General features: G+C 41.6%; 1 protein-coding gene across 2 annotated transcripts in view; it reads left to right on the top strand.

Annotated features, from left to right (window-relative positions):
• LOC137518797 (cadherin-7) overlaps positions 1-21,675 on the top strand; it is a 370,823-nt gene that overhangs the window by 66,993 nt on the left and 282,155 nt on the right. For both annotated transcript variants that reach the window (XM_068237112.1, XM_068237113.1), the window contains exon 2: positions 8,753-9,092. In XM_068237112.1, coding sequence (XP_068093213.1) covers positions 8,883-9,092 — 210 coding nt within the window. In that variant the 5' untranslated portion in view covers positions 8,753-8,882. The remainder of the gene's footprint in view (positions 1-8,752; positions 9,093-21,675) is intronic.

Raw genomic sequence — 21,675 nt, 5'->3', positions numbered from 1 at the left:
CGGCGAACTGTTCGGGCCATCTCTGATCAGCATTGGCATGCAGAACCATGATTGTGGTCACTTATGCAATCAAGCTTAGTTTCTTGGGGGGGGGGTTGTTGTTCCTAATATTTTTATTGAAATATTAAGAGCTCATTCACCCTAGGAGATGCAGATGGTTGCACGGCAACTTGTGATGCAGTTTCTTGAGATGCTGGTCTCTTTTATTACACTTAATGCACACAGACCTCTATGTAATGGTGCATTTCTGCTTCCTATGCAATGTTCTTGCATATGGAACACTATGTATACCATAGTACTGCATTGCAGCACACACCCCCTAACAATGTGATAGGCTTAAATGTTGTTGTTTTTTATAGATATACATATGGACAGAGAGAAATACTGGTTGCTAGGCAGCTGGAAACAGGCGTTATTTCTCACAGTCCTAAACTACAAGAAAATGTATGCGTGCTCAACACCAAGCTTAACCCTTTCAAGTCTGGCTGTGCAAATCTGGCTAAAATGGCTTATCATGAGGCACTGCTCATGCAAAAATGCATTTGCTTTCGCATGCCAAACTTTGCAGGGTCAAAAACTAATACCGCGAAGCGGTTGCCCTGCGGGAATTAGTTCATGCTTTATAGCACTATCCAGGAGCGCCACGGGGAGGCTTCCCAATGCCCCCTCATTATTATTATTATTTCTCACAGTGCAACCAGGCTCCCACAGTGTGATGTCAGTACCTAGGTGCTGACATCACACTGTGGGAGGGATTTCACCCCAATATCAGCCATACAGACACCCCCTTATGATTTATTTGGGAAAAAGTAAATATTTCTCATGGGAAATGGGGTATCCGCTTCTGACTGGGATGAAGTTCAATCCTTGGTTACAGTTCCTCTTTAAGCAACAGGCATTGTGCAAATAGTACAACTCTTGTTACATGCACAGCTGCATAACACACACACTATACAAGCAGGGGAGTAACTAGAAACTCCTGCAAAAATTTAGATCGGGCCCTGCTCAGGACCATTTTTGTGGGCCGGTGGGGTTGCAGCTTGAGGGGAGAGCATTGGACATCGGTGGGCAGGGGGACAGTCCCCCCCTCCCTCACCTCGGGCTCTCCCCTCTGCACTTCCCTCCAGCTTCTATCACTGGCAGTAGGCGGGCGGGCAGGATACATACCTCCATCCACCGCGGAGGTCTACGATCTCGAAGTGCTTCATGCTACTTCCTGTTTTTACAGGAAGTAGCGTCAGACACTTAGAGGAACCTCCGGTGGTGGAACGCAGATAGGTATGTGTTCCAATCCGCTGCCTGCTGCCAGTGATAGATGCTGGAGGGGAGCGCCGAGGGGTGAGCCCGAGGTGAGGGAGGGGGGGGACTGTCCCTCCTCCCCACCAATGTCCATTGCTCTCCCCTCATGCTGAGACCCCTCCGGCCAGGGGCGCCTCTAGCCTTCTTGTCACTCCAGGCAAGAAATCCTGTGGCGCCCCCCCATAAAAAAATAAAACAAAAATCATATACATTATAGAACACTTCACACATGATATAAGCCATCAGAGAGGGATAACTATGAAATGGGGCCCTAGGCAAGATAACACTTTGCCCTCCACTGATGTTCACCTGGCTTTTTTAGTTATATTTGGTGGGGGCTAGCAACCACCAGGCCCCTAAACTCTCTCTAGACCCTAGGCAGCTGCCTAAGTTTGCCTTGTGGATGATCAGTATTGTATGCCATACAGCACATGCTGCCAGTATGCACCTCAAATAAATACAGCATCCACACTACAAGTTCCAATGGCAGTCACATTGCAAGATTGGATTATCAAGCAAGACATTCTTACTTTCAAAATAATTTTTCACAAACATTATGAGATATGAAAATATGTTACCACCTGTTAGGGTAGGACTGGAGTGGGTATATCATGACATTGAAGGGCTGATATGGTAAGGTGGTTTAAGGCCCAGTGCACACCGAGCGGTTTTAGCAGCGATCCGCCAACCGCATCTGTCTGTGAAAACGCTTGGCTAATGTATTTCAATGGAATGGTGCACACCAGCGGTTTGAGGTTTTTAGCAAACCGCAAACGTGACTCCTGCTGCACATTTGCGGTTTGCAGAAGCGATTCTGCCTCAATATAAAGTATAGGAAAAATGCAAACCGCTCTGAAAAACGCTAGATCAGAGCAGTTTTCCAGGCGTATTTGCTACAGAAGCTGTTCAGTAACAGCTTTTACTGTAACAGTATTTGTAATCTGTTTCACAAAAACACTTGGCATGTTTAGAAAATGTCTCTAAACATTCCTAGAATCGCTCTGAAATCTGCTCCAAAAACCGCTACCGTTTTGAGGATCTGCTAGCGGTTTTGGTGTGCACTGGGCCTAATAGTTTGATTCATAATCCATTCTGGAGATAAGCACAGTGTGTTTGTAGTGTAAGTGATACAAGAGAAGAGAAGTAGAATGGAGGGAGGAAGGGTAGTAGAGGGTCAGAATTGATGACATGGTGAGCAGATATCTATGAGTAGAATAGAGGCTCAGTGGGTAGCACTACTGCATTTTAGTGCTGAGTCCTAGGCTTGAACATTGGCCAGGGCAAAATCTGCATGGAGTTTCTGTCTTCAGACACTTCAGACATTTCCTGCATCCTAAAAAACATACTAATAAGTCAACTGGTTTACCCCAAAACAATCCTATATTGAAAATATTAGACTATAACTGTGGTAGGGATTAGATTGTGAGCTCCTCTGAGGACAGTCAGTGACATGACTATGTACTCTGTAAAGTGCTTCAGGAGATGTCAGTGCTATATAAATAAATAATAATAATATGATAGGACATTATACTATAACTACGGTAGGGTTAGATTGTGAGCTCCTCTGAGGACAGTCAGTGACATGACTATGTACTCTGCAAAGTGCTTCAGGAGATGTCAGTGCTATATAAATAAATAATAATAATATGATAGGACATTATACTATATCTACGGTAGGGTTAGATTGTGAGCTCCTCTGAGGACAGTCAGTGACATGACTATGTACTCTGTAAAGTGCTTCAGGAGATGTCAGTGCTATATAAATACATAATAATAATATGGTAGGACATTATACTATAACTACAGTAGGGTTAGATTGTGAGCTCCTCTGAGGACAGTCAGTGACATGACTATGTACTCTGTAAAGTGCTGCAGAATATGTCAGTGCTATATGAATGAATAATAATAATAATATGGTAGGACATTAGACTATGACTATGGTTGGATTAGATTGTGAGCTGCTCTGGGGACAGTCAGTGACATGACTATGTACTCTGTAAAGTACTGCAGAAGATGTCAGTGCTATATAAATATATGATAATAATATGGTCGGACATTACAGTTTGACTATGGTAGGGATGAAATTGTAAGCTCCAGTGAGCAGTCAGTGACATGACTATGTACTCTGTAAAGTGCTGAAGATGTCAGTGCTACATAAATACACAATAATAGTTCCAAATGCTACTGGCTCCCCTGAAGAGTGCTCAGACTAGTGTACATAGTTGTGCACATTGTTCCCCAAGTAGCAGTTGTTTGGTCAGAGAGACAGTGGGAGAGGGAGCATGAGCAGAGGGTGTGGGCGAGCAAAGTTAAGCTCCACACTCAGCACAGTGACTGCAACAACACAGGAAGATGGATCCAGTGAGGTGTCCCTCATGACAAGCGTCCAGCGATTCATCTTCCTGCCAGCGGGTATGCGAGATGTCACGTGACATTACAGGACGGGCGCGAACGAGAAGTCAAGTGACTGCAGTACTTTACGGGGTGTCGTCAAGGATCTTAAAGATCCGATCCTCAGTGACGGTCATTTTTCACCACACAACGCTAAGCGATGTCACGACATCGTGTAAATGACTACTTGTCGCTCAAAAAAAAAAATGTATGGACATCCGGAAAATCGTTGGAAAAATCGTGAGGTGGTACATAGGTACATTAGAGAGAGGGCAAACAGACAGCATTAATGGAAATACATTATTATGCCAGCTTCAATTATAAGTAGTGATGGATGTAATTACACACATTGCTTACATGTCCATTATCATTGTTTGAGCTTTAGATGCTGCCCTCCTATTCACTCGCTCACAATGAAAGACAAAACCTGCAACCCCCACTGTGTCCATTACACACTTCAAACACTGTCCTTGTGAATTCAGGGAGAAGTGCAGGCTGTGTGTCCCAATGGGGAGAGCATCAGATGATCCTACCGCTCCATAGCTAGTCATGGCGATTGTCCTGACATCTAGACATGCCAGACATTCTAGCAGAGCACAGTGTTGTCTGCAGAGTTTACTGTTTGTTTGTTTGTCTCACTTGCTCTGCAGACTCAGTAACATTTGGCGGTAGGGCGCTGTCACCTCTGTACACTGAATAGTGAGGGACTATCTCAAATCTTTCTATGAATCCTTATTAGATGCATTCCTAGCTACTAGGAATGTATAGGGGGATAATAGGAACCAAAATGCCCTCCTACTAAAAAAGCAAAGCTTGGTGTAATTTGCCTTCTTAAAAGAGAAGGAAATCTATTTCTCTCCAGTCCCTTACAACAGTCTTTCAGGACAGGAATTTTTATTTCCCCTTGGACTGACAGTAATTTATTGCGCCTTCCCTATCAAAGCCGCTCCAAGCCGCTGCCTGGGTGGTCAGTAGGTTAAGGCGCCCCTGCCTCCGGCCTCACAAAAAACGTCCCTGAGCAGGTCCTAAAGGGACCTCGGGCCCCCCCCCCCTCGAGGACAAGGGTTGCATCCCCTATTCTTATGCAGCTGTATACAAGCAACACACACATTACACAGTGTGCCTAAACACTGGTAAACTTTGTGCTCTATGTGTGCATGTAGATTTTAGTGTTATTAAGTGAATTTGCTCCATAGTGTAAATATAGATGCAGTGCAGTAGCTTTTCTGTCAATGATAAGCAACAAAACATTAAACAAAATATAGGGCAAATGGATGAAAGCAGAAAAGAATGACATGGAATCTCTACTTACCAGCAGGCCAAATATATTGTGAAGGTGATGGGCGAATCTCTTGCAATGCTGTTCGCTGTCTGAATGGTTATGCTGCAAGCTAGCATTCATGGACATGCTGATTCATCAAACACATTGCAAGTTCAGCTATCACATCTAAGCGCCCTCCCCATATCCGGGCAGAAACTGGCATGTCCACTCACTCATTTGCACAGGAAATGGGCTGCTATCACCACCCTGCACACAGACCACAGTGACAGACAGCAGCCATGTGTGTTGGACAGTGACCCTCTATTTGGCTGAGTTTGTGAACCCGCAAATCCCAAGACATATGCAGGCTTGTGAACCCACTCACCACACCAAACCCATCACTGCTCACTAGATATAATAACTTTGTCACTTAAGACTCATGTATATATATTTGCTTTACCCATATGAGCTCTGTTTACTTGAATATTTGTTTATTTCTTGCAGCCATGTACAATCTATTATGGTAATAAGACATAGCGCACTTGTTTGCTTTTTTTTTTTTTTGGGGGGGGGGGGGGGTAACTTTAAAACTTATATGAAAAATTCAATAAATTAGTGATAAAAAAAATATGATGGCGAACACTTTTACGAAAAAATGATTTTACATTTGCAGTGTGTTTCACAATCTAAAATATACATCAGAACAGAAGCTGCTGCCAAGTTTCTTCTGTCTTCCGATTGTATGCTTATCACTACAATGAGCACAACAGCCATATCAATGGCACAGCAGAGATGCTTTTTATGCGAAAAGGACCAAAAAATATTAAAAACAATTCTTATTGTTGGATATCCATGTAAACAGCCTTTCTGACTGGTCAGTGCTTTGGATTAACCACAAAGGCTGGCCATTTAGCACTTTTCTTTACATGTCCATCGATCAAAGGCTTCTCTGGCCTCTCATTGATTTTTTTTTTCCTCGTATAAAAGTAGTTATTGATTAATCAGGGATACCCAGAGTGCAGATATAAAGGACAGGTCTCATCGCACTCATTCTGAGCACCCAAACTCATTATGAGAAAAAGGAACTTGTAGTGATGAAAGGTAATAAAAATGAACACAGCCCCATGTAGGACATTGATTGTACCTAAAGCCAGTGCCATTTGTCCTGGTCTGTGTTAGTATAATGTAGTATATACCAATGCTAACTCCATGAAAATCTAACCAGGACCCTACTTGTGTGGAGACTGACTCCACCTCTCTTTTCTCACGCTGTGAAATCATGCCCTATTCTCCTCTCCCTTGACAGTATTGATAGGTCAAGCTCCATTGGAGCATTGGAGCATTGGAGAAAGTACAGTGAGTGTCTTCAATGATAGTGTTTATAATACCAGTAATTGCTTTTTTATACTACAGGCTCCCTTTAGCAGGGTCACGTGTTGGCATGGGGGTTGTCAACTTCTGATTCCTGATAATTAGCATTTAGGGAACATGGAACGGTACTATTATGGGGAGATGTTTTGCTCCTCAGCTTAATTCAATGTGTTTTACTTTTGCAAGAAACAATAATGCATATTAAAAAGTAAAATTTCTCCATTTTATTCATATGTGTTATATCATATATTGTTATATATTAATATGAAATGACATTTGAAATAATGTTACAAATTGGGTTGCTCTTTTCCATAAAAAAAAAGTTTCAGTCCTCTTTAAGGCCAATAACTCTCTTTTAAGCCAAATTTAAGCCAAAGCAGCCAAGGCACTAAATGCCTAATTAGGGAGCTCTCCTGAAATAAGTAATTCAGCCCCGACCCACAAAAGTAATGATGTCTACATTTTAGAACAAATGCCGTATTATGTACCCAATCACCAGGAGTCATTTAGGAGAGTTTGGTCAACTTGAATCTCCTGGGTTTCATCCAACAGTCACAATTGCAGGGAAGCGAGCATTCCTAGGCATATGGGATCTCCCTCACCCCTCACTAACTATATTATGGTACAGTCTCCCTTCAGTTTTTCATTGACATGTGTCCATCCTGTAACTTATCCTGCAATATATAAAAAGGTTATCCTGTTTGGGTTTTTTGTTTTGTTTGTTTTTATATCTTATTGAATTATAATAATAATAATAATAATAATTATTATTATTATTATTATTATTATAATGCCATGTTTTTGCTTATAGACACTATCTACACTTTTTTGCATTAATATTTGCGAAAACATTTTCTGTTGAAAAAAATAAATAAATAATATTAATAATAATGATGCTAAAAGTAATATTAAATTACATGGTCTACATTTTTTTAAAAGACATTATAAGTAGCTGTTGACAAAAACTAAATTCATTTCAGCAGATAGACCCTTAAAGCAGACACAGATCCAGGATGCTGGAAAAACCATCACACATGCTCCCAGAATTGCAAATGGAGACAAAACTCACATGTTTGCGTTGTTTTATTATTTTTTTTATTATTATGCATTTAGGTTTAAACTCTTGAGGGCCGCGGTGTTTAACACCCCTAGTGACCAGGCCATTTTTCCCTAATTGGGACACTGCAGCTTTAAGGCCTCGCTGCAGTGCCGTACAGTTCAGCACACAAGTGACCCCCCACCCTTTTCTCCCCACCAACAGAGCTTTCTGTTGGTGGGGTCAGTTCGCCCCTGGATTGTTTATTTACTTTTTATAAATATTTTTTTATTATTTTTTATTAAATGTCCTTAATTTTTTTAATTAATTTAATATCCCTCTCTCCCATGTTCAGCTTAAAGAGACACTGAAGCGAAAAAAAATATGATATAGTGAATTGGTTGTGTACTATGAATAATTACTAGAAGATTAGCAGCAAAGAAAATATTCTAATACTTTTATTTTCAGGTATATAGTGTTTTTTCTAACATTGCATTATTCTATAATATGTGCAGATTACACAACACTCAGCATTCAAAATGAGTCTTTCAGAGCAGTCTGTGAAGTAATGACCTCTCCTCTAGCAGAGGAAAACTAAATAGTCCAGGAACAGTTGAGATAATAAAAGTCAGATAACAGCCCTCTCCATGACTAACTTAGTTGGAGAGCTTAATGGCTTGTTTGCATAGAGATAACAACTGGAGTTTCTCAACTCTTCCTCTACTGGAAACAATTACACTGATGTATCTGATCTTAATGTTTTATTTCTTAGCTGTGCTACACATACAAATCATAATATCATCATTTTTTTTTCCGCTTCAGTGTCTCTTTAAGCCTATCACAGCAGATCACTCCTGTGTCCCCCAGTGGGACAGACGTGTCACACGGCTGTCCCCAGTACAGTGCTGCCTTAGATAGCAGTGCTGTACAGAGTTATTAGACAGTGGCTTTACCATCTAACAGTCTCCTAGCGGCAATTGCCTCTGGGAGACCAATGACGGGGTGTAGCTGTGCATGCATCAGCGCGCAATCTCCTGCAAACCCCAGTTGGCATGGAGTGGTCCTGGGGCCGCCGCCGCATTCATCCCAATTGCGGTGGAGTGGTCGGCAAGTAGTTAATGATGGTGTTAGCCTGAATTTAAAGCAGTAACTGCTTATTAAAGTGTTAAACAATGGAGGAGTAGCTACGTGGTATTGATATATTTTCTTTGTATCATGCTGGGCATGCAAAATGGTCAAAGCTTACTTCCTCTTTTTTTTTTTTATTGGTTCCTCTTTAATAATTACCCATTAAAAAAACTGTATAATGTGTAAAACTTTTTTTTTCCTTTTACAAAGCAGTAGAAATGGCATAATGTTATGCTAACATTCATGGTATCTCTCTTACCCCTTAGGAACAATTCTATTAATCTGGATATTTCCTGTGAATAAGTTTCCACTGACACCAAAAAATATTCCCCGGAATAATAGTGGATTTTCTTTGAAGATACTGGGATCAGTTTACAGTTTATCAAAGAACGAAAGATGAAGATGGGAAGACAAGAAATGTGCCACTACCTTCAGCTTATAGCTCTTTTCTTTTGTCTTTCTGGAATAAGCCAAGCTGAGCTTTCAATGTCTACATCCAAGCCTTATATTCAGTCTGGGAGATCAAGAACTAAGAGGAGCTGGGTGTGGAACCAGTTCTTTGTACTGGAGGAATACACAGGCACAGATCCTCTCTACGTGGGAAAAGTAAGTAGCACAGATTACCATGCTGACTCATGCCACAGTATGTTTCTGCATTACTGCATTCAAACTTAGCCCAGCAAGCAGTAATTGTAAGACTGCAGCACATGGTTCATACAACTATGATTTTAAAATGCATCATTGTTTGTAATACAAGCTTCAGAGAACAATATAAACTATAGTTTAAGCTATGGTTCTCATGATACCCTGCAGGGTAATAGCGTTTAATGCTCATCCTGCATTTGTATGTTTGATGAATGTGGACTTTAAAGAGACTCTGTACCAAAAATCACAATTTTTTTTCTACCATCCTACAAGTTCCTAAAGCTGTTCTAATGTGCTCTGCCTTACAGCAGCACTTTCTACTATAACTGTCTCTGTAATAAATCAATGTATCTTTCCCCTGTCAGACTTGTCGGCCTGTGTCTGGAAGGCTGCCAACTCTTCTGTGCTGGTCTGTTTATGCACAGTCTCCAGGCCCCTCTATGCACACTCCAGTGTGTGTGTATTTACATAAGTCTCTGCTATCTTATCAGTGATAGAAGAGAGCTGGATAAAAATCCTCCTCTGTTATGCTGGGAATACACGTTTCGTGTTTGCCTTCGTTTAAACCTTCGTTTCGATTGTGCCTTTTGTCCTTTTCGAACCCGACATAATCGATCGTACGGTTAATATCACCACCCACGGTTTCGTTTTTTTTTTTTTTCGATTCTGATGGTTTCGTTTTTCCAATGATCGAAGGCTGCAAAGAAACAAAACGAAAATCCCTTTCGTTTAATATATAATCGATCTGAACAGCCATCAAGCCTACCAATGGCTCGATTAGATGGATAAAGAGAGATAATATCAAACATGTTCGATCACTAGTCGTTCGTTTTTGGGGTCTATTAATCGAAACTATAATGAGATTATGACTATTTTCACATACGTTTTCAACACTCGATTCGTTTACCGAACGAATCGAAGGCTAAAACGAAGGCAAAAACGAAACGTGTATTCCCAGCATTAGGCTGTGAAAGTAGCTGGCTGACAAATACTGAGGAATTACAACACAGGCACAGGCAAAGCTGTCTGCAGGAAGCCTGTTACTTCAGTGCATGAGAGAAGCAGGGGACAGAAGGTAAACACACAAATGATCTTTTGAGATTCAAAAGGAAAGCTGTATACAGCCTGCTTGTGTATGGATGTATTTTCTATGTGTGGATATACTGTACATCAACCTACTTCCTTTTTTGGTGGCCATTTTGTTTGTTTATAAACAAACTTTTTAAAACTGTTTTTGACTACTTTTAATGCGGCGGGGAGCGGCGAAATTGTGACAGAGGGTAATAGGAGGTGTCCCCTAACACACTGGTATGTTTACTTTTGTGCGATTTTAACGATACAGATTCTCTTTAAAATGAAACATAAATAAAACAGAAAAGATATAACATAATATATAAAACATAAAAGTGTTAAAAAAATAAAGAAAGAAATGAAAGGGAAAAATACATAAGTGCAATACAATACAATACATACATACATACGTACGTACATACATGTTGAAACAATATATTTGTTCTATACTATCTCTTCCTCCACTATTTTTATTCTTATTATTTGTATTATTATGATTGTTTTATGTATAAGGAGTAGTGTTGGGCGAACAGTGTTCGCCACTGTTCGGGTTCTGCAGAACATCACCCTGTTCGGGTGATGTTCGAGTTCGGCCGAACACCTAATGGTGTTCGGCCAAACTGTTCGGGTTCGCCCGAACTGCTCAATGGCCGGCCGAACAGGGCCCCTGTGGGGTCGCAGGCATAAGGGGGGAGCATGCCCCGATCGCGGGGGGGGGGGTCGGAAATTCCCCCCACCCCCTCCGCTAGCGCTCCCCCCTCTGCCCGCTTCCCCATAAAAAAAGTTTAATGCAAGTTAAATAGTACCGGTGGCTGGCAGTGGAGTGAGGAGGAGGAGTCCGAGTAGGAGAGTGACGCGTTGAGGCCGGGCAGCGTGCGGTTCAGCGGTAGTACCCTTGTGGTACTTCCGCCCTTTCTCTGACCTCACGTCCTCTGCGTGATGACGCATACGAAGGTACGCGTGACGCGTACCCTCATATGCAGAGGACGTGAGGTCAGAGAAAGGGTGGAAGTACCCCAAGGGTACTACCGCTGAACCGCCCGCTGCCCGGCCTCAACGCATCACTCTCCTACTCGGACTCCTCCTCCTCACTCCACTGCCAGCCACCGGTACTATTTAACTTGCATTAAACTTTTTTTATGGGGAAGCGGGCAGAGGGGGAGCGCTAACGGAGGGGGTGGGGGAATTTCCGACCCCCCCGCGATCGGGGCATGCTCCCCCCTTATGCCTGCGACCCCATAGGGCCCCCAAAATGGGCATGTTCGGGGGTCCCATTGACTTCCATTGAGTTCGGGGTTCGGGCCGAACATGCCGAACATCTGGCCCATGTTCGGCCTGTTCGGCCCGAACCCGAACATCCAGGTGTTCGCCCAACACTAATAAGGAGCTCCCATCTTTATTGCACTAGTTTACTATTTTTCCTATTGTTAACCAACAGATGTCACTAATGTAGCTATACAGCTCTTGTAGACCTCCAGGCAAAGGGCCATAAACAATGATGATCAATCAGATTCTTCTTTACCTTTTTGCATCCTCATTGCTATTCACTTTTAGCAGATGCAGCCTTCTCCTCCTCTGCTGTTGGTTTACAGAGTTCTCAGTGGAACTAACTTTTGATAAAATCTACAACACATGTGCATAAAAACTTTGCTTGACGTAACACACTGATCAGCCAAAATATTAAGGGGATAAAAAGTACAATAGCAAAAAAATGGTGAAAACATAATTCTAGCCATTAAAAAAGGTTACATAAGGCAACACATCTTGCCATGTATGGTGCTGCATAGCAGTAGCTCAGTCATAGTGCTCGTGCTATTCTCTGTCTACGCTCAAAAGTGCCTACATTTGGCACATGAACATCAGAAATGAACATGGAGTAATGGGAGAGCGTGGCCAGGTCTGCTAAATCCTGTTTTTCTTGCCCTTGAAATGCCATAGTTCTCAGTTTGATTGCGCATCAATCATTCTGGAAAAAACAAGTCTGACCCATAGAGGATCCACCAGGCAACATACTGAACTTGATCTGCTTCAACTTCTTGGAGCCAGATTTCACAGAACACCTTTAGAGGAGGGATGGTCAAACATCACAAACAATCGTGAATGCGATTGCAAATTTTACCATGAAAATTAACGAAACACGCAAAACCCTACGTGTTCCTGGCTCTGCAATCTGGCTATCCCTGCTTGAATGGCTGACAAGGGGTTAAAGGAGCTTGTGAGGAGGACCCCATGCATTCTCTACATAATAATTATATATATATATATATATATATATGTATGTATATATATATATATATATATATATATATATATACACTCCGCTCCCCCAATGAACTTCACCTGACCGCACCCCGCATCACTTAGTCCCATGCATGCCTCCAGGATTTCTCAAGAGCTGCACCAACACTATGGAACTTCCTACCACTGCCCATGAGGGCAGGCCCCTCCTTCAACATCTTCAAGAAGGCCCTCAAAACTCACCTTTTTACTATGGCCTACCACCCCTTACAAGTGCTATAAACCTGCAGCTGAACTCTGGTCCTTACCTTTCGTGTCCCTACCTCTCCCTCTAAATTGTAAGCCTTAGGACAGGTTCTTCCTCCTTTTGTGTCCTACCTGATCATGCACCTCCGTTACTGTGCACCCATGCTATGCATTTGAGTGAACTCAACTTTCCTAATCTCCATGCTCCCTGACTAAGCATTGCCTTGTACTCATACTGTGCTGCGTGATCTGGTTTTTCTTGTATTCCTGTATTGTTACATTGCTGTATGTCATCCCTAAATATTGCCTGTAACCTAAACTAATGTCCAGCGCTGTGTAATATGTTGGCGCTTTATAAATACAATAAATAAATAATAAATATGTATATACACTGATATATTTATATATATATATATATATATATATATATATACACACAGTATATATATCTTTTAGCATCCCATACCAGTTTAAGTGATGACAATACATGTGGCTGATAAGGCTGGAAATACAGTACTTATGAGCTACATGTTTAATCAAAGCAAGCAATGAAAAAATGATCCATACGCCCAAGCATACACTAACATGTGTCTGAGAAATCCAATCACAGTATCTATCATGGTAAAGACAGAAAAACCAAGATGCTCAGGCATTCTGTGTAGATTCAATCTAATGCTAGGCTCTTAGAAGAATGGTGAGTGAACATTCTCTTTGTCAAGTGGTTGAACGGTCATACATATATTTAGAAAGAAATCTCAATGTTATTATCTTTGCTAGAGCATATGTTTCTTTTGAATGAATCATAGAAACCATATTACCTGATATCATCTTTTTAACATTGTACAGAGCACATTTGGGCTTTGAAAACTAATTGATGGTAAGATGTGCCATACAGTGCATTCCATCTGATTAGTTAGGTGTGCATCAAAGTGCCCATTGACAAATTACACAATCGTATCATAGACTTTTTCATTAGATTATTTCAGTTTCATTATTTAAAGCTTGATATGTATCTTGCCCAAATTACAACAGACTGGCAAATCAGATATATACTTTATACTGGTAACACTGGGGTCTGTATGAGGAGGGGATGTATTGATATCATCTCAAGAACCTCCTTGAAACCTCAGTATGATTGCACTAACTAAAACGTTGCATCCCCGCAGCTGAAATCTAACTAAATCCCCCCAAACTCCCTGGGGCACACTGCGAGGAACGATTTTGTGAGAGGCAGAGCTTTCAGCTGCAGCTCTGCCTCTACACGCGTCTATCAGCGCGTATCTCCGCCTCCACCCACCCCTCTCAGTCTTCCTTCACTGAGAGGGGCGGGGGAGAGGTGGAGACACGCGCTGATAGACGCGTGTAGAGGCAGAGCTGCAGCTGAAAGCTCTGCTTCTCCCCAAAGCGCACAGGGCAGCAAAATCCATGACCAAGAAAGTCTTGGATTTTGCGAGGGGGAGTTAGGGGGATTTAGTTCGATTTCAGCCCTGGGGATGCAGCGTTTTAGTTAGGGCAATTGTATTAAAGACATTTTTAATATAAAAACTTGATTGTAATGAGACTTCAGAGTCTCGTTAAGTGCTAAACCTATATAAGGTAGCAATTGCTGGTGCTCTCTTCCTGCAGGTACACCACTTCTGCAATATACACAACTCCAACAAGTAGAAAAAGGCACTCCACGGGTGTCCAAACTTGCGTTTGTAATTTATTGAGCATCAGACACACTACATGTTACAGGTCGACTGACCCTTCCTCAGGTATATCACCTCCCACAATAGGACAACCCATACAGGAAGTCCCACCCATGTTCATACATTGGTGGGATATATATTCTATGGGAAAATTGGATTACCTCTCCATTGTTTATTGCAGGGTAGATGGTATAGTAGTTCCCTGTATAGGAATTTTATATATTGCTTATCTTGTATGTTAATCACTTTTATATGCATGCAACTGGGTGGAACTTCCTGTATAAGTTGTCCTATTTAAGGGTAGAAGTTGTGGGAGTTGATACACCTGAGGAAGGGTCAATTGACCTGTAACATGTAGTGTGTCTGAAGCTCAGTAAACTACAAACCCAAGTGTGAATGTCTGTGGAGTGCCTTTTTCTACTTGTTGGATATGTACTGTATTTCTATCCACCTTCCGAACTATCAACATTTGAAGGCCAGATATTGGAAAGCTTTTAGATTATTCATGTCACTAGATTTCATTACACCACAACATTTTCCTACCAAATAAGTAAAGCAGCTACCTGGAGGAAATCAGGGGATAGGCATCTACCAGTGATCAATAGGTCAGTTAATGACAAATTGATTCTTTATAGGTGCGTCACTACATTTTCTTTTGTAGAAGAGGAGGAGCTGGCTCAGGATGGAGAAGTAAGACTATTAATCACTATTGATATTGTTTAAGAAAGCTGGGCAATTAGTCCTCTCTTTCTCAATTAAGACTTAATTGAATTCTGCTGTGTGATTATCCATTTCCACAAAATAAAAATAAAATAAATAAAAAACAGAAATATTTGTTTTTTTTCTTTCTGTGCTTTTCTGTAATCCACATAAATATGAGAAGCCCAGTTGGGTCTTCATAAAGCCTTCATCTGTAATCTTATTAATAATAATAGGAGGAGTTCGGACAACATGATTTAATTGTCTGCAAACAAGAGCCTGCCTATCATTTTAATGCAAGGAGTCTCAGTAGTGGACACATGAACACCATGGTCTTCAAGGAAGATAAAAGTTGTTGAGGGCATTTTTAAAGTGTACCTGAGATCACAAATATCCATGTATTTATACTTACCTGGGGCTTCCTCCAGCCCCATGAGATGCGTGGGCTCCCTCGCCATCCTCTCTAGCTGCTCCATTATCTTATTATCACTGCTGGAAATCTGGCCAGACATGGCCAGTTGTGTGCATGGTACAATAAATTCCTTATTGAGATTCCTGATTTTTATTTTAGGAGGAAAAAAAAACACTTCTGGTGCACTTTAAGTTGTATGAAGATCAGTGTTACATTTCTTTGGGTGAATTAAACTGCCTGGGCTAATTTAGTGCACCCATCTAAAAACTTTAATGCACCATACAAATAACTTTTCCAGTATATCTTGTCATCTCTATTTGCAGCAGCATAAACCAATTATTATTTGGTCTAATAGTTTTATTATAGTAATGGTGTTCTTGCAAATGGGCTCATTACATTCCTAATTAAACAAAGTGAACATTTCTAAGAATACTTTGTCTGATTTGAAGTGCATTTAGAAAGCTTGAAGTTGGAAAAAAATGATATTGCATTTCTTACTAAAAGGCTGAAATTGCACATTAAGCACATATTGAAACCTATAATACAGTTTCAGTCATTTAAACTGTATGTATAGGAAAAAAAAGGTCTCAACTCATTACTTCTCAGGAATGAATAGCAGATAACTTTCAATGATAACCGTAAGTCTGAAACTGTGTAGCATGCAGCGGTTTGCTATTCTAGACCAGTATTTATAACTGAAAATAATGCTTGATTAAGCCTGAGGACTTCCAATGGTCTAATCACACCAAAACCAATGTAGAGAGATGCTTAGAGCACTGTATTGACCCCGTCATCTGGACTCTTCGTTCAGTAACATGAGGCCATTCACAGCATCTGTGGTACAATGTGCATTGTAAATAAAAGTGTGTCCCTGTGCATTTGCACATGATGGTGTTGGACAGCTTCATGAAGTTTTATTGAATGGGGCCATGCTGCTCTGTACTCCATTGCAACCAGCAGTGGTGCTGAGCTGTGCCTCCATAGTATACATCGTATAAATCTGGTATCACTACACTTGTAGGCCTTTTTACTCTGTCTTCTTTTTTAACCTAGAAGTTTTAAATCATGATGATGGCATTTATTGGCTAGCTTAGAAGAAAAGGAGTAGGCTTTTGGCTAATAAGCCTTCTTCAGACTTGATTCTTGTATGCTGACAAGATGTTATAACAGGCAGCGTACATACACTGGATATTAAAAGGAGAAAAAATATTTTGCAAACATCTGGACATTAAAAGGAGATACATTTTTTGTTGTTGTTGATTTTTTAACCATGTTGAAATGTTCACAAAAATAGGCTACATTTTCCCAAATAATGGGTTTGTAGAGCAGGGGTCCCCAACCTGTTGTCGGCCTGGGGACCGCTAACTGTCCAAAATTTTCTCTGCGAACTGGGAAGGGAGGGGGGAGGGGGGTTGTATTCGCGGCGGCACAGCAAGCACAGTTGCCAAAGTATAGGGAGTCTAGTTACCCCAGTACAGCTAGTATAGTGCCCTAGTATAATTAGTATCAAAGTGACCAAGCATAGTTGCCCCAGTATAACTAGTATAGTGACCTAGTATAGTGACCCAGTATAGCTAGTATAGTGACCTAGTATAGTGACCCAGTATAGCTAGTATAGTGTCCCAGTATAATTAGTATCAAAGTGACCAAGCATAGTTTCCCCAGTATAGCTAGTATAGTGCCCCAGGATAGCTAGTATAGTGCCCAGTGTGCCCCAGTATGGCTAGTATAGTGCCCCATGTGCCCCAGGGTAGCTTGTATAGTGCCCCAGTATAGCTAGTATAGTGCCCCAGTATAGTTAGTATTGTGCCCCATGTGCCCTAGTATAGCTAGTATAGTGCCCCAGGATAGCTAGTATAGTGCCCCAGTATAGTTAGTATAGTGCCCCATGTGCCCCAGTATAGCTTGTATAGTGCCCCAGTATAGCTAGTATAGTGCCCCAGTATAGTTAGTATAGTGCCCCATGTGCCCCAGGATAGCTAGTATAGTGCCCCAGGATAGCTAGTATAGTGCCCCAGTATAGTTAGTATAGTGCCCCATGTGCCCCAGTATAGCTAGTATAGTGCCCCATGTGCCCCAGGATAGCTAGTATAGTGCCCCATGTGCCCCAGGAGAGCTAGTATAGTGCCCCATGTGCCCCAGTATAGCTAGCATAGTGCCCTATGTGCTCCAGTATAGCTAGTATAGTGCCCCGGGATAGCTAGTATAGTGCCCAGTGTGCCCCAGTATAGCTAGTATAGTGCCCAGTGTGCCCCAGTATAGCTAGTATAGTGCCCCAGGATAGCTAGTATAGTGCAAATGTGTGCCTCATTATAGCTAGTATAGTGCCCAGTGTGCCCCAGTATAGCTAGTATAGTGCCTCATGTGCCCCAGGATAGCTAGTATAGTGCCCCAGGATAGCTAGTATAATGCCCAGTGTGCCCCAGTATAGCTAGTATAGTGTCCAGTGTGCCCCAGTATAGCTAGTATAGTGCCCCATGTGCCCCAGGATAGCTAGTATAGTGCCCCAGGATAGCTAGTATAGTGCCCAGTGTGCCCCAGTATAGCTAGTATAGTGCCCAGTGTGCCCCAGTATAGCTAGTATAGTGCCCAGTGTGCCATAGTATAGCTAGTATAGTGCCCCATATGCCCCAGTATAGCTAGTATAGTGCCCCAGGATAGCTAGTATAGTGCCCAGTGTGCCCCAGCATAGCTAGTATAATGCCCCAGTATAGCTAGTATAGTGCCCCATGTGCCCCAGTATAGCTAGTATAGTGCCCCATGTGCCCCAGTATAGCTAGTATAGTGCCCCAGGATAGCTAGTATAGTGCCCCAGTGTAGCCCACTCCCCCCCGCGGCCGCCGCTCCTGTTACCTTATAAGCTGGCGGCCACTTCCTGTCACAGATTCCCGTAGCCGCTCTACTCTGTGCAGCATCTTCTATTTACAGCAGCGCGTCGCACGGCTGCTGTAAGGAGGGAAGGAAGCGAGACAGCGGTTTCCATGGTAACGGCGATCGCCGCTACAGGAAGCTGCTGCTCCGCTTCCTTCCCTCCTTACAGCAGCTGCGCAGGAAGCGCTGGTGTAATAGGCGATGCTGTACAGATGAGAGCCACCACGGGGAATCTGTGACAGGAAGCGGCCGCCAGCTCATAAGGTGACAGGAGCGGTGGCCGCTGGAGGAGGGGGGGCGAGAGGCTAGACTCGCCGCGGCACAGTTGGAAACTGCCCACTGACCGGCAGTGGACCGCGGCCCGGTGTTTGGGGATCCCTGTTGTAGAGGTCTTCATCCCCTTTAGCTAACACATTGTAGGTCTCCATCTCAAATCCTTGCCAGATATTTTTATTTCTTTCAGCCATTTATATTTTTATTCTCAACTAGTTTTGCTGAGACTGCCAATACAAAACACCCACAGCATAATGCTATCATCACCATGGTTCACTGTGGGAATGGTGTTCTTATAATGATCCCATGATTGCAAACACTTTTAGTTTTATTCTAAGAGCACCTTCAATTAAAGCAAAACACATACTTGTCTAAGGAAAGGGAAGCCTCTAGAACCTAATGAGTCTTCCCACTGTGTCCTCTGGTCCCCTGTTGCCACTTGCAGACCCTCCAGCTGATCAGGCCCATGCAACTCTTCTGGTATGAGTACATCTGTGCTGCAGCTAAGTGGCTGTGCCTGCGCAGTAGCACGGAAGCCACATGCAGCTCTGGCTTGCTGCGCAGGCGTGGCCATACTCGCGCAGTCCCAGTATGGCAACACTCATGCTTGAAGAGGGGGCTGGACACGATCAGATTCCAGACAATCTCTTGTCGGTAGTCTCTGGAAGGTCTGCAAGTTGCAATGGGGGACTGGAGGATGTTTTGGAAAGCCTCATTAGGATCCTTAGTCTTTCCTCTTCTAAGGTAAGTAAGTCGAGGAGTGTATTATCTGTAAACATAAAAAGCTTACTCAGTGTCATGCCTGTTGTTGCTACTCATTTTTTATCTGATTATCTGTTTCTTGAAAGTAAACGTTTTTAACACATACTTGTATACTATGGAGCCCATGTATAAAAGAGTAACCAAATTGTTCAACACAATATTATTTCTGAAATAAAGCCATTTTAAATGATTTATGCTTATAACAGTAGAAATCAGCTTTAATATTTCCACTGTTATGTTGAATCACACTATAGCTGATTATTTCTCATATAACATGAAAAATCTGGGTTTCCTTTTAGATATATGTTGTAATAAAAAAACACCACACAGGTTTTTAAACAATAGAAAACATATGTAATGATCTGTAATCACCACGTCTTTATAAATAGACACCTAAATGTTTCAGTTACCAATAGATGATCAGACGTTTTACTTTACTTATTTAAGTTGTTTAAAATATAAACATGTGTCTTCCTTAGATAATGTCATTGTTCAGACAATGCCTCTAAATTCTTTTCACAAGTAAGACTGCTACCAATATATATCAATGTTGTGTTACAGTCAATTACTCACATTAAAAATATTACATTTCAGCTACTGCCAGAAATGAAAAAATGTCAATATAAAACATTATCGTTATTATAAAGGACTACCCACGTTCTAGCAGGTAATCAATTCAGACCAATAGCCCTAGCTTTTAGATGCATTTCTCTTGCAAGAGTATTGATTACAGGGTATTTTATAAAGTTAATGTGCATTTTCACACTTCAGCGTGCCCTCATTATTCTTTTGCCACATTGATATAGATAGGTAGTATGATCTCATCTGGGTTTTAATATACAATGCACACACAAAGACACGCATAGACACACACACACACACACACACACACACACACACACACACACACACACACACACACTTCATTTCAGGTGCTCTAGTATCTCATTGTATTGTAATTATTCTATCTGTGAATCATTAAGTTAAGGGCATGTAATAGTCCCATAAGCAATGTTGCTTTATACAGCATCTTCATTCTCCATTATTTTGCTGTAGAGAGTACAAACAGATAAGAGTGGATAACATAAAGGCATATGTGCATAAGTATATACATTAATAATGATATGTGATTAGTTGCATTCAACAGGTTGATCTACCACAATAAGTGATTCAATGTGATTGAACTTATCTAAACAGAAGATATGTTCAGTAGAGATCCCTGGCTCAGTGGACTGGCTATACTGTAAATCTGCATGGTTAAAGAGGAACTTCAGCATAAACAAACATACTGTCATTAAGTTACATTAGTTATGTTAATTAAAATAGATAGGTAATATAATCTCTTACCCACCCTGTTTTAAAAGAACAGACAAATGTTTGATTTCATGAGTTCAGCCATCTTTTTGGTTGAAAGGAGGTGACAGGAAGCATGAGACACAGTTCCAACTTTCCTGTGTGCTGTTCACCCCTCCCAGTTGCTAGGCAACGTGAATAACATAGGAAATCCCATCATGCTTTGCACAGCATCAGGGAAAAAAAAGCCCGGACAGTTTTCTTTGATGGGTGGAGCTTAGCTAAAAATGCAGCTAAAATGATGCTTTGGTAAGAAAAACAAAGTTCTGATGCTGTGAAACTGTTGAAGAAACACCAAGCCTTTTCAGTTCTGCTGAGTAGATTTTTAGTCCGGAGGTTCACTTCAAGTAATTAGGGGCCTTTGACCTTCAACATGAGTACCATAGTTACATAGTTATTTGGGTTGAAAAAAGACATACGTCTATCAAGTTCAAACAGAAAATAAGGAACAACACTAGCCTGAACCCTCACATATCCCTGTTGATCCAGAAAAAGGTATAGCCAAATTTGCCTCAAAAGGGAAAACAAATTCCTTCCCAACTCCAGATGGAAATCAGATAAAATCCCAAGATCAACACCATGGGGAATCACCCAGTAATTATAGCCATGGATGTCTTTCAATTCAAAGAAAGCATCTAAGCCCCCCTTAAATGCAGATATAGAATTTGCCATAACTACTTCCTGTGGTAATAATTCCACATTTCACCACTCTTACTGTAAAGAACCCTTTCCTAAGTAATTGGCTAAAGCTTTTTTCTTCCTGCGCAGATCATGTCCCCTAGTCCTTTGCACAAGCCTAGAGACCAAAAGCTTATCTGCCAAGCTTTTATATTGCCCTCTGATGTATGTATATGTGTTATTAGAGCTCCTCTAAAGCATCTTCTCTCCACACTAAATAAGCACAGTTTATCTAACCTCTCCTGGTAAG

The sequence above is a fragment of the Hyperolius riggenbachi genome, chromosome 5, assembly GCF_040937935.1.
Source record: "Hyperolius riggenbachi isolate aHypRig1 chromosome 5, aHypRig1.pri, whole genome shotgun sequence".
Classification (NCBI taxonomy): domain Eukaryota; kingdom Metazoa; phylum Chordata; class Amphibia; order Anura; family Hyperoliidae; genus Hyperolius; species Hyperolius riggenbachi.
The sequence above is the reverse complement of the archived record's forward strand: the minus strand, read 5'-3'. Positions and strand labels throughout refer to the sequence as shown.